The sequence below is a fragment of the Microtus ochrogaster genome, chromosome 8, assembly GCF_000317375.1.
Source record: "Microtus ochrogaster isolate Prairie Vole_2 chromosome 8, MicOch1.0, whole genome shotgun sequence".
In the NCBI taxonomy this organism is placed as follows: domain Eukaryota; kingdom Metazoa; phylum Chordata; class Mammalia; order Rodentia; family Cricetidae; genus Microtus; species Microtus ochrogaster.
The window spans coordinates 86968994-86981390 of record NC_022015.1 but is presented as its reverse complement, the minus strand read 5'-3'; the positions used below and the strand labels follow the sequence as shown (position 1 = coordinate 86981390).

Sequence of the window (12397 nt, the reverse complement as noted above, 5' to 3'; positions counted from 1 at the left end):
ACAGGCAGCAGCCATCAGGGCCTCTGCTCGGCAGCAGTGGCATTTGTTCCCAAATAGCTCCCGCAGAGCAAAGCCCCCCGGGGGGGGGGGGTCGTCCATCCTGGGCTGCAAAGAAACAGAACCAGGGACTAGAGCGCTCAGGGTCCTGGGGATAGTTGCTGGAAGGGACTGTACCTTACAGCATCCTCCCTTTTATACTGATGTCGCTCCCCTACCTGGCCCTGCCATCCCCCAGTCATTTTGCCTCCCACCCCAAGGGCCAGGGTGGTAAAGGGGGAGAGGAAAAGGAATTGTAACCTAAAGAAAGAGAGAGGAAACCGGCAAATAAACGGCCAAAGGAACTGGTCAGTACCTTGCAGGAGGCCTCACTTTACTGAGTGACCAGAACACAGCCGTTGGCCTGAATACCTAATAACCCCCAAGCGAAAATTCCCCCCATCTAATTTGATATTTGGTTCTTTGCAGAAGCTATAGCCTTCGTAAATAATATACAAAGTAAGAAACCTAATCCCGCCTGCTAGAATGTTTAATTCATCATTATGCGAGCTAATTGGAAGGTGATTATATGGTAATTGCTCATTAGTGGTGTATATTTATCGCTGTACCTTATGTCAAGGCCATGGGAATTGTGTAGACTCTGTTCTCTCATTTCAAGGATCAGTTTCAGAAGCAGGAGTGAAGCAGGCAAGATCAGGTTCTTCCTGACGTCAGGGTCCACTCCGGGCTGTGGAGACCAGGGCTATATATAGACCGGGAGGTAGCTGGGGACAGGAGCAGTTCCGGGTCCTATATATAGGTTCAGTCACCGAGATCTGGGGGGTTGCTGATAACCAGGCCACAGCCAAGCATAGCTGGTCCTTCCGGCTGATTTTCCAAAAGCGGCCCCCAATGCCCAGCCTAGGCACAACTGGGGCCCCTCAGGTGCGTCTTGGTCCTTGGGTATATTCTGAGAAGCCCAGTGCTACCTAGAGATTCTCTGGAGAGTGCGCAGAGGGTCAGTAAGAGTTGGGTGGGATGCTCAGGTTTGGTTTGAGATAGACTTGGAGATGGATAAGGAATTTGGAGTGATAGAGGCCTAGTTTTCCTCCCCCATCTGATCCCTGGGTCTTTCCCACCTTCCTGACTTGTGTCCAAATTTCTCTCCAGTCCCCTTCTCAGTGAAGTGGGGAGCCGGCTCCAGGACAGTACAAGTTGGTGCCTAGGGAGCGGAGCACGAAGTCTCTGGGGCGGGTGATGAGCCAGGACGAAGGAATTGGAAGCATGAAGAAAGGGGTGTGAGTCCAAGCCAGCCCCACGGGCTGTTTCTGGGCTGGAAACTTGGGCGAGGTTGGAAGGCATGTTTGAAATCTCTAAAGTACAAGAGGGGTATAAGGAAGGGATAAGGAGGGAGAGGAAGCCAGAGCTTCCGCAGCCCCAGGACCAGACTCTTGGAGACTGGGCTCCAGGAGCACAGTTTTGCACGTGGTTGTGATCTTTGGCGCGCTCTGGCGCCCCCTCGTAGGAGCGCGATGGCTTTTGCCCTCCTAGAGACCTCAGGCTGCGGCACAGGCACCGGCCCCCAGCCATCACCAGGCACCCCGACTTGCAGCCGCGAGGAGGGGGGTGCTCCCAAGCTCCCCCGCTGGGCAACAGGCTCTAATGAACAAAAGGCCAATTAGACGCTGAGGCGCGGCTGATGAATGGACCTTTCGCTTTCAAGCGTGGCACCGCTTCGGGTTTCCTGGCTCACAGGGTCGTGCCTGGAGAAGCTGCCTCCCAGAGCCGGGTCACGGCTGGGGTCACAGGGTTCTCAAAACTCCCACTTCCCCCTCGCTATGAGGCTGGTTGGGGAAAATAAATCAGGGGGCTGAACTGCAAATTCTGCATCCGGGCTCGGTATCCCTCCCGGCTTGGTGGCCCAGCACTGTAGGCCCGCATCTTCTACCCCACCCGCAGCTGCTCCAAGGCGGCACCCAAATAAATCAAGAGCTGATTGCAGAAATAATAGAGACCGGCCTAGAAATAGATGCACAGTTTCGAAAACCCGCTGTTGTTTACTGAACTCCAGGAGCCGGTGGTGCACTTTGAGAACACCACCCCAACCCAAGACGCCACTTTTCTTTATGCATAGACCCCGAAATACAAAAATGCTACTCTAAGTGCTGGTCAAGGAGATTCATCAGAGGAACGCCCCACTCAAACAGGAAGAAGTGTCCCCACAAGTCACACACACCGCATTATCCTCTAAAATGCAAACGAACAGGATTCACAGATGTCCTGTGTAACCAGACTGGTCAAAAATCTAATAATCTGCAAGTTCGCACCTTAATAGGCACTTCATCCGCAGCGCTTTGACTACAAGTTCTGATCCTAACTCAAAACAGTCTAGAGGCACAAGGGAAGACGGACATCTTGGCACAATCTATGCAGGGAACACTAACCTCCTCGGTTTCTGACTAAAGCGAACGATCGCCACACACGGGCTAGAGCTCTAGATGGGAACGTTGGATTGAGTTTCCACAATTCACAAACATAGCTGTATGGTGGACTGAGACATACACCTATTGCAAACGTACAATCACAAACCTTCGCTTAACTCACTAATATACCGACTTGCAACTGCCCACTTGCAAACAGTCCAGCCTGCTCCCTATCTTACCTAGCAGGGGTGCCCAGAGCCAGGCCTCCGAACCTCCAGAATCCTCCTCCCCAACCCCACAGTGTGCCTGAGACTTTGTTTCCTGAGACTCGAGGCGGGACTGGGAGGAGCTGAGGTTTCCCTAGCCGCGCGCAGGCCAGAGCCCCCTTTCTGCCCGGCCGGCTTTGCTTGCCTCTCAGGCTGCCACAGTCCTCCCCTACTACAAAAGTGGCCCGGCAGGTTCCGGGCCTCAGCCAACGCGCCCGCTCCAGCTCGGTTCCACTGCCAGGAGCAGAGTCCCAGGGAACTGAAACTCCATACACCCAGAACGTTAGCTTGGAACAGCGACTGCTGGAAATCCAAAGTTTCTGCCAGCACCGGATGATTTTAGTTGCTTCGGGAAGGTGTGTGTTCAAAGGAAGAAACACTCAGCCCAGGTGTGTGTCACCGGAGAATGGAGCTCTGTCCCGCTTCCACTTGACCCTATTAGGGAAAAGGAAACTGAAAACCTGGACTCCTGAACATCCTTTTGGCATAGGGGACAGGGGGACTCACGGGGAGAAAGTCCCACAAATATGTCATCAGCTTATAACCTACAAGTCACAAGGAAGACGTGGGGCAACCAGCATACAGTTGGCTGTGCTCTGAAACAGCGGCAGCACAGCCCTGAATACCACGCACATAGAGAGCCCTGCCCAGGAGCATCCAGGCCTGGCACCTATGAAACACGAGTGGGCACACAGCTCCCACGGGATACAGCCAAGCTTGCGTGCATAGCAAAAGGGACGGGCCGCGAAGCGTATGCGCCCCCTGCTCACCCTGCCCCAGTCCTACGCCCAGATAGGCATCGTGGGATGGCATCTCGCAAATATTTATATTCCTCAGCGCCACGGCAGCCCGCGCCCACATTAGACGCTCTAATCCTGCCACTTTAAATAGATGAATTAATAAAGCAAACGAGCGGCTAATAAGCTGACTGTCCTGCCTTTTTGAGGAGGGGGGAAGGACTCGAAAGTGCGCCAAATTTGTTTGCAGTGGATCAAGGCGAGCCGCCTCTGCTTCACTTTCTTTATCTTAATTCCGACTTGAAAAGATATAATTATCTAGTTTGAACAGAGCGGCTATCAAATCCTTCTTTGGGCCGGGAAGGGGGGTGTTGGAGTGGATTGTGGCTCTCTGAGCCGCTCGGTGCAGCCGGAGATAGCGCGTAATGAAGATGTGGAGGCCCGAGATACAAAGGGCATTAACCTCATTAGCATGAAACCTTTTCTTCCTACCATTGTGGGACCCTTTCAGCCGCCTAATCCCCCCTATTTTCAAAGCTTGGTTTGTAATAAAGCTTTTAGGTTTTTTTCCCCCTCAAAGCTAATAGTATTCTCTGATGATTTTACTGCTGTCACACTGTATAGGACATTTAGGAAAAATTCTTCACCACACCCCCTCTCTTGTGCTTAAGTTTAAGTATATGGTTACTGCAGAAAGCTTTTTATCAAGATGAGACATTTCTTTTAAGAAAGTGTCAGCGTCAATTTTAACGAAACTGTACTCTATACTCAAGTCGTTCTAGATTTGGGAAGGTGGGCAGAATGAAAAACGTAACCTGCCCTTGTCCAAGCCAAAAGGATGTATATAGTTCAGGAGCCGCAACTGACAAACACTGGGTTGAACTCTAACAGTGCTCCGTAGGTCCCGCTGTGGAAGCAGCCTAAGCCCCAGCGAGTCTATGGAATTCCCGGGTTGCACCTGTATCTTCCTGAAACTATCTCTCTGCCTGCGGTCCCCACAACACAAACCTCAGAGAAGGGGTCTCTGCAAGCTGAAAGTATGAGCAACCAGGTCTACCCAGAGACCAAGACCAGGGGGAAAAGGGTGACAGAGATACTGGGGGCAGGGGAGAGAGGCAGAGAATGAAATCTACTTTAGAGGAGGGGAGAAAAAAAAACAGAAAGAAAAGATTCCATGGTGCCCTCTAGTCGCCACTGGTGCACAGAATGTCTAATCTTAACTTTCCAAGGCAGGATGTTAACAAAGCTTGTATTTTTGCCCTGCATTGTAACTTGGCCTTATCACAGTGTAAAGGGTGGGGGAGATTGTCCTAAATTATGTCCAGGCAGCCCCCCTGGATCCGTGGATTAAGAGATTAAAGGAGACCACTGGGCAAGGCCTCCTCTTTTCCCTTCATATTCCTGGTATGATAATTGCTTAAACTGATTTGCACTTTCACAAAAGCTCACAGGACGCTTTGTAGCTCGAACAGAACAGACGAGGTTTCTCTATCAATGGAAATAAAACTGATTAATGCAGCGTATCAGGATAGGAAGCAAATGAAGCATGCAAAAAACAACCTCAGACCCCCAGAAGGGGGAGGGGGAGGGAAAGGGAGCGAAGTTTTCTTTGAGAATGGTTACAACTTTTTCTTTTCTGTGTTAAAATTAAGAGTGGAAGATTTCTCAGAATGTTTGCCTTATAAGGTATCTGGGTCCTTTGGGCTCATCCCCACCTCTTTCAGCAAATTAGAGGAGAGAGAGAAAGAGAGAGAGAGAGAGAGAGAGAGAGAGAGAGAGAGAGAGAGAGAGAGAGAGGGAGGGAGAGAGAGAGAGGAGTGAAAGAAGAGAAAGGGAAGTTGACAATGTGTCCTTAAGGGGTATGAAGTCGGAAACAAAGTTAGAAGCCTCAGAATTCGGGCTATAAGAGCTTTCCTCGAGAATATTGTTCAACTCATACTACATTCTAAACTTAAAAAAGAAAAGAAAGAAAAAAAACAGAGGTAAAGAGGAGTAAAAATTTTCTTTTATTTTTTTTGGGGGGTGGTGCTGGACTTGAAACTAAACTCCTTCAACGAAGTTGCTTGGACAACTTCTCACCTTTCCCTCTTCTAAAAGAGTTTGGTCGCCTTAACCATCTCCCTGGTCCATTTACACCTCCCCCAAACCCATCAGCATGGCTCATTTGTGGGTGGGGAGTCAGGATCTCTAGAGCCTAGTTGAAGAAGGACCACACTGGACATAGTCACTGTTGTAAAGATCCACTTCAATTTCCCAAGACGGCTACTCTGAGGGCATATTGATAAATCTTTATTGACAAAATATTGACATTGACATACTTCTTGGAAGTATATAGTGTGTTAGAATTCTAACAAATTAACACAAAACACAAAAATATTTACATTCTGGTATAGAAGACACTAAGGAAGCATTTGTCACCCTCTTTAGTAAGTCCATGGTCTTGGAAGAGAAGCTCAGTGCTTGAAAACCCCCATGTTGTTGGCCACACTACCACCACCCCATTAACTACAGTCTTTCCTTCCACGTTTGCAACAGTCTTAAAGTTCTGAACGGCCATCACACTGGGTGGCTGGATGGATGCAGTCAATTTCTCCAACCACTGAAAGGAAAGGTTTTGGTGGCTTTAAGTTTCAGAATGTTAGGAAAGGAAATATCCAAGAAATAGAATTAACTTAGGTTTTTGTTGTTATTGTTGCTGCTGCTGCTGCTGCTGCTGCTGCTGCTGTTTAACCCCAGCATAAGTCCCGATTCTTCTCAGGGGCACCCTCCCCAGCCCTCCACCCCAATCCTGCTCCCTCACTCTTCTGTAAGAGGACCACTATCTCCCGAGCCTACTTCATTTAGCTTTCACAATCACTTTGACAACAGAAGGTATCAAAAAAGTGTTTTTACAGACTGCACAGTTCTCAGAAAAAAAAATAAAAATACACAGAACCCTGTCTTTAACAGAAAAATAAAATTACAATTCATCTTTTTAGACACCATTCGCCCAACAACTGCTACATGCAATTCAAGTTTTTGAAACAGGTGTAGGATGGGGCTAGACATGGAATTTTGTGTTATTTCTAATTAAAGATGGGGGAAACACTGTGAAGTGCAAAATTAAAAGTCCTGTGCCTTTTTTAAAAAAATCACTATCGTTTCTAAATGGACTTTGATACGCGGAATACCTGCCAATCATCTTGTTTCCCTGGTTTGGCATTTGACTGACAGCTTCTCTTGTCAGAATGTGCCTTTGCCTCACGAGGAGGACGGGATCATTCTCTCTCTCTCTCTCTCTCTCTCTCTCTCTCTCTCTCTCTCGTTCTTTTCCCCCTTTCTTGCTCTTTCCCTCCCAGTCTCTGTCTCTCTCACTCACTCAGCTGCCTCTTTAGACGAGGGTTGCACGTTGATGAAGGGGCCTCGGTCCTCTGCCATCTTGTTCGTGCCTGCGCCTGGTGCGTGCGCAGTGGTAGCGCTTGGTTCAGTGCCCTCGCTGTCCAAAGTCCGCTGCGAGCCACTGCTCAGATTCCCCTTTCTCCCTTTCTTGGTGAATGTGTGTGCAGTTTGGTTTTGTTTTGTAGGGTTTTTTTCCTTCTTCCCCTCCTCTCCCTGTCTCTTTTGCTCCATGCTGTCCATTGGTGTGGGATTAGGTTTGTACTTTTAATCGTCTGAGGTCACATCTATTTCCTCCGGACTCGCCTGCTTGGTGGCAATTCTCCACCGATTAATGTGGTGTGTCCCTTTTTTCTTCTGTTGAGAATCTGAGCCTTCTTCCTCTAGCTTCTGCCTTTTGAATTTCGTCCTCCGGTTCTGAAACCATACTTTTACCTGTGGGGAAAGGCAAGCGGGCATCGTTAGATGCTTCACGGTGCCTTCCTACCAAATGCCAGAGGCCTGCCCCTTGCCCAGGCCTGACCACAGCTCCCCAGATACATACCCTAAGGGCCTAGTCCCCTTTCCTTCCAAAACCTACCAAGGAACATTTCCCCAAGGGCCACAGTATCCTCATTGGAGTCATTTCTCCCAAGCACATCCCACTTAGAGCAAAAGCTTTTTGCAAAGCATGCAAAACTTTGTTAAAAATAATTAGACAAGTAAAAAATAAAGAAAAAATAAAGTATGTTTCTTGCTTGCCCAGCCAGTGATTGCAGAAAAGACCTCAGTCTTTTTAGCAGGGCCTAATGTGCTTTCTATTTTCTGTCAGTCTGAAGTTGCCTAAATATAGCGCCTCTTCTACCAGGCCAAGGCCTGCATAGAAGATAGGGGTTTGCCTGTACTCGGGCCTTGCTAGGGGATACTGGCAGGTGAGCAGGATTATAGACCCACCCAGAGGGAGCCCAATGGACAGCGACTTTACAGGCCTCACTCTCGGGGCCTGCTGAAGGGAAAGCTTCAGGGAGATTGTGACTTAGGAAGGAAGTAAAAGAAACTGAACAACAGGAGGGAAAAGGAGAAGCGCCTCTTCCCTCGGCTTCTGTCCAGTCCCCAAACAGGGTAGAGTCAGCTTCAACCTCAGTCACATCTCTTCCCTCTGGACCCTCCCTGGACCTTGCAGCTAAGAGTCTCTGAGGTTGAAGTCAGCTGCCATCAACTGCCCCGTGGGGAAGTTGAGTGATGCTCTATTCAGCAGCACGGCCCAAGTGTGACTGCAGCCCCGCTCCCTGATCGCGGTGGCCCAGTCAGAGCTCCACCACTCCATTCCCACCTTTAAGACTTCCACGAAGTCCTACTTGCTCTCCCCAATGCCCCTGTCCCCCAAAGTGCAGAGCCTGAGCAAGGCTGAGTTTAATTTGCTTTGAGTTTGCTAATTAAGGGGGAGGACAGTTCACTCCCCCAACCCCCACCCCTGCGTTTGCCCATAGCGTGCGTCGGTGCGCTCGGGGCTTGACATGCACACAAAGACTCCAGGCAGTGTGGGCAGCGAGGCGGACAAAGACCACCGCTGCCTAGGCTGTCCAGGAGAAATCAGCTGGGCCTTGCCTTGTGCCCGCCCTGCACAAACCCGCAAGGTCTTCTTGTTATTTCTTACACCCCGTGGAGGGGAAACTTTTTTTAAAAAAAACAAAAAACAAAAAATCCCAATTTGAGCTTCTCAGAAAAAAGCCGTACAACTTACTCTGCCCCCAAACGTTACTACTGTTTGCTGAGAACTTTGACCCTGCCTCGCGCGTCTGGGAGCCCGGTAGCGCCTACTGTAGACCGAAACCCCCTCCCCGCCTTGGGACTAACCCAAGCTAGGCTGCCAACACTTGCAGCGCAGGGAAGACCGTGTCCCCTAAGGCTATCTCTCTGCGAACTGTCTAGTCTAGTTTTCAAGATAGCCCAGCCGCCTGGCCTCCGGCTTCTGACTCCCCGACATTCCCTTAAGAAGAATAATCGGGTGGGTGGAGAATCCTTCAGAACGCGTATCAAAACCATTCCCTACCTTGGCCATCCTTGAGCCCTAGTCACCAGAACACCCTGCTGCAATTAGCCACATCTCAGATCCCAATTGAGCCTCCGTGGTTCTCACCAACACTCTCAGCAAAACTACAGAGGTGGGTTGGCTTGGATTTCCCGGGGCCTGAGCAGCAGAGCAGAAGAACGAACTCATCCCTGCAGCTCATACTACCCTAACAACGCCAAGCACCTGGAAAGTTACAGATCCGAAGCTCTGGCATGGAATACACTCCAAGAACCCTCTAGGAGCTCAGCAGTGGTGGATGTACCGGGCGCTGTCTGCCTGGGTCTGGATGGGGTACCCTAGCTGCTGGGCCACACTCACCTGAGTTTCCGTAAGGCTGAGGCTGTGCGCCAGCTGCTTCCTTTCCGCTCCCACCACGTAATGATTCTTCTCGAAGGCGTGCTCCAGCCTTAAAAGCTGGGACGGCGAGAAGGCGGTTCGGATCCGCTTCGGCTTCCGGGCCAGAGCGTTGTGCAAAAGGAAACTCTCGGGACTTGTGTCGTTCCCTGCAGGGTGCACAGCAGAAGTACCATTAGGGGGCCTCCCAGGCCCGAGTCCCGGGCTTCTCCGGAGCCGGGCTGGCCCAACGTAGTTCCCTGGGCCTCTGACTAGTCCGCAGCGCCAAACCCGCTGGTCCGGTGGCACCAGCTGAACGGCCTGACCCTGGTCTCCGGGGCTTCAATCTGGGCGGTACCTAACTAGCGATTGTCTCTGAGGTCCTCCGACTCCGGACCTCCGCGGGCTCCGCCACTGCCCTGGCACCGCAGGCCTGGATACTTTCATGCGGGGTGTGTCGGGAGCAGACGTCAGGAGAATAGAGCCTGGGCGAGGAGATTGGTGCCCATCATCCAAAACTAAGAATAAGAATAGATTGCCTAGTTTCCAGCCTATTTAAATTTTTGACTTGAGCGTGGAAAGAACAGCGGGACTCTACCCATAGTTTTCTCGAGAATTTATCAAGAATTTTTGTCTGCTATCTCGCTGGGAAATTGCAGAGGCCGGTTTAGTCGTTGCAACCGGGCCAGAGGCGAGGATGCCCGGTTGCTAAGGCGACTGCCTCTAGAGTACTCGGTTCTGGGGTTCCTGGGCTGCAGAAAACTAAGAGTGGAGAGTGGAGGAACAGGAGACTGGGGTGACTGAATGAGTTGAGTACTCGCCCGCAATGTTCCGGCCTACAAAGATGGGGCTGCTCCTGATGTGGCGGAACAACCAAAAACATAGCTGGCCTAGAATGGGGAAGCTGAGCCCTAAACTTTGAAGGCAAGCCTGGGGTATTTCGGCTTTTCTTATTAAAGAAAGTAAATCTATTCACCAAAATCCAAACAATTAAAAAAAAACAGCCGGTTTTCCCAGCGGGGGTGGAGGTAAATTCAGTAGTGAACTGAAAGAGAAAGGTGTATTGCTTTGGTTTTTGTTTTTGTTTTTTTTTTGTTTGTTTGTTTGAGGGTTTTTGAATGTATATACATATGTGTATATATAAAATGTTGAGGTGGCAGCTACCCTATTCTAGACTCTGACAGTAACGCAGCCCCTTGGTATCGATCCTGCCCCGCCTGAGTTGGGTCCTTTATGCTCTCCATCGACAAACTAAATACTCGAACCCTTTTCCTAAACTTTTTACCTTTCCTACCAACCCCTACCCAGAAGCAAACAAAATTAATAAATTGGAAATTTAAAAAAAAAAGGACGCCCAAACAAATTTCCCATTGTCGGGCCTTCTTTCGATTAGTTTTTTTCCCTTTTCTTTTTCTTAATTTCTATTTCTTTTTTAAAGAAAAAAATCAACCAAACAGAAACCAGCCGAAACCTTCTTTCCCGCCGTGTCCTGAGGGGTCCCCCAGTTAAACAGGTCGAGGGGAAAGTCAGTGGAGCTGCGGAGGTTTCTACTTGCTCTGTTCCGCCCCTCCTTGGGCCTCCAGAGCTGGAAGAAGGAAACAGTTTGCGCTGAAGTTTCAAGCATCCCTTTGCCTAATAAAGGGTTTGAAGACCTAAAAGTCTCTGGTCTGGGTTGGAGGGGCGTGGAGTGGGTGTAGAGTGGAGATCAAAAGTCCAGTAAATCTGGCCATGTGGCCGGGTTTGAATCCCTGAGATACGGTAGATCGGTAGATCGGCCTGGGACACTGTTCAGGGGACCAGAATTCTGGGGACCTTGTGGGCTCAGCCTTATTGACAGCAGAACTTCGCCCGCAGGCAGCTTGTCCCAGCCAGCCCGACCCCGGCGCATACCACCGGACACCTCGTTCGCGCCCCTTTCCAAGAGGTTAAGTGGTGGACAAGTTAATAACCCAAACGAACCTCGACTTCAGAAATTGGGGACCTACGCCACGCGGGCCCCTCGCTCCCTGGTTTGAGAACTCAACACACTGACTAACCTCTTCCCAGGCCTCCAGGAGAGCCCACCCGGAGCAGGCCCGGCCCCGTTAAGGAGGCAACCGGAACGGAGCGCTTCAGCTCCGCGACGTGGCACGTACCTTGGAATCGATGACCCAGATATCGGTAGCGGTGGATGAGCCAGGGATAGAAGGTGGATGGGTCCCGCTGCTGCGAGGCGAAGAGGGGGTGTGGCGAGTGCGAGGAGGGTAAGGGGTGGGCGGCCAGGGCGTGCGGCGGCGGCACCGGGTGCACCGGCACGGCGGGGTTGGGCGGGTGCGAGACCGCCTCGGCGAACACCAAGTCCGGGTTGGAGTAGACGCCCCTGCCCGCGGCGGCGGCTGCAGCGGCCGAATGGAAGCCGTTGAGGAACGGATTTATTGGGCTGGAGTTGGCGTAGCTGAGCGCCGCGGGACGGATGGGATCCTCAGAACGCGAGGCAGGCAGGGGACTGTCCTTGGCCACCAGCGACTCGATGGTGAAGCAGCGCTTGGGCGCCGGCTGAAACATGCTGCGCCGAGGAGCGGGCGCCCGGGGCTCCCTGCTCCCGGCGTCCGCAGCGCGCTGCCTTCGCCGCCCGCTGCCAACGGCGAGGACCGACGAGAATTGGGGACTCGTTTGTTTGGGGTGGGGGGGGGAGGAAAGGAAAGAAAGGAAGGAAGAAAGAAAGGAAAGGAAAAAGGAAAGGAGGGGGGAGGGGGAGAAGAGGCAAAACCGAAGATCCCGAGAATCTTGCACCAAACGCGCCCAACCTGGAGAGAGGGGGGAAAAATCCTTCCAGAAGAATTTGCAGGCGTGGATTGGGGTAATATTTTTTTGAGCGAGATGGCGTGGGGGGAGATTGGAGTTAAAGGCAGGGAAGGGGGGTTCTCGGGGGAGGCCAAAAAAAGTTTTCTCTCCTTTGCAAAAGGCGGGCAGGGCGCCCTAAGTCCAAGGACAATCCATGGAAGTGTTCGCTTCTTCACTGGTAGTGCAAACGATTTGTTAGTTCATGAGCCTAATTAGTGCGGGGATCACATAAACAGCTTCCTCCGAAGCCTGGTAAATGGCTTGATGATTGGTCGCTATTACTCGCCCTGAGGTGGAAGGGGGGAGACTCTTTAAAGTGCGTCAGAGGGAGGCGAGCGCCTGGGAACCCGGAGGCCTGGATCCCGGCCCAGAGTGGAACGGAGTCGGCGCCGCTGCCCCGACTGTGCCTCC

The 12397-nt window shown here is 51.3% G+C and overlaps 1 protein-coding gene across 2 annotated transcripts; it reads right to left on the bottom strand.

Annotated features, from left to right (window-relative positions):
* Positions 1 to 5682: 5682 nt before the first annotated feature.
* On the bottom strand, positions 5683 to 11803 carry Emx2 (empty spiracles homeobox 2). 2 transcript variants are annotated; one of them, XM_005352559.2, is made up of 3 exons: positions 11299 to 11803; positions 9149 to 9333; positions 5683 to 7212 (listed from the first exon to the last, which is right to left on the bottom strand). In XM_005352559.2, exons 1-3 carry the CDS (start codon positions 11705 to 11707, stop codon positions 7045 to 7047), a joined length of 762 nt encoding a protein of 253 aa, XP_005352616.1. In that variant the 5' UTR covers positions 11708 to 11803; the 3' UTR covers positions 5683 to 7044. The 2 variants fall into 2 exon arrangements, with proteins under 2 accessions (XP_005352616.1, XP_005352617.1); XM_005352560.3 differs by lacking the exon at positions 9149 to 9333 and having other exon boundaries at positions 7109 to 7212.
* Positions 11804 to 12397: the final 594 nt, after the last annotated feature.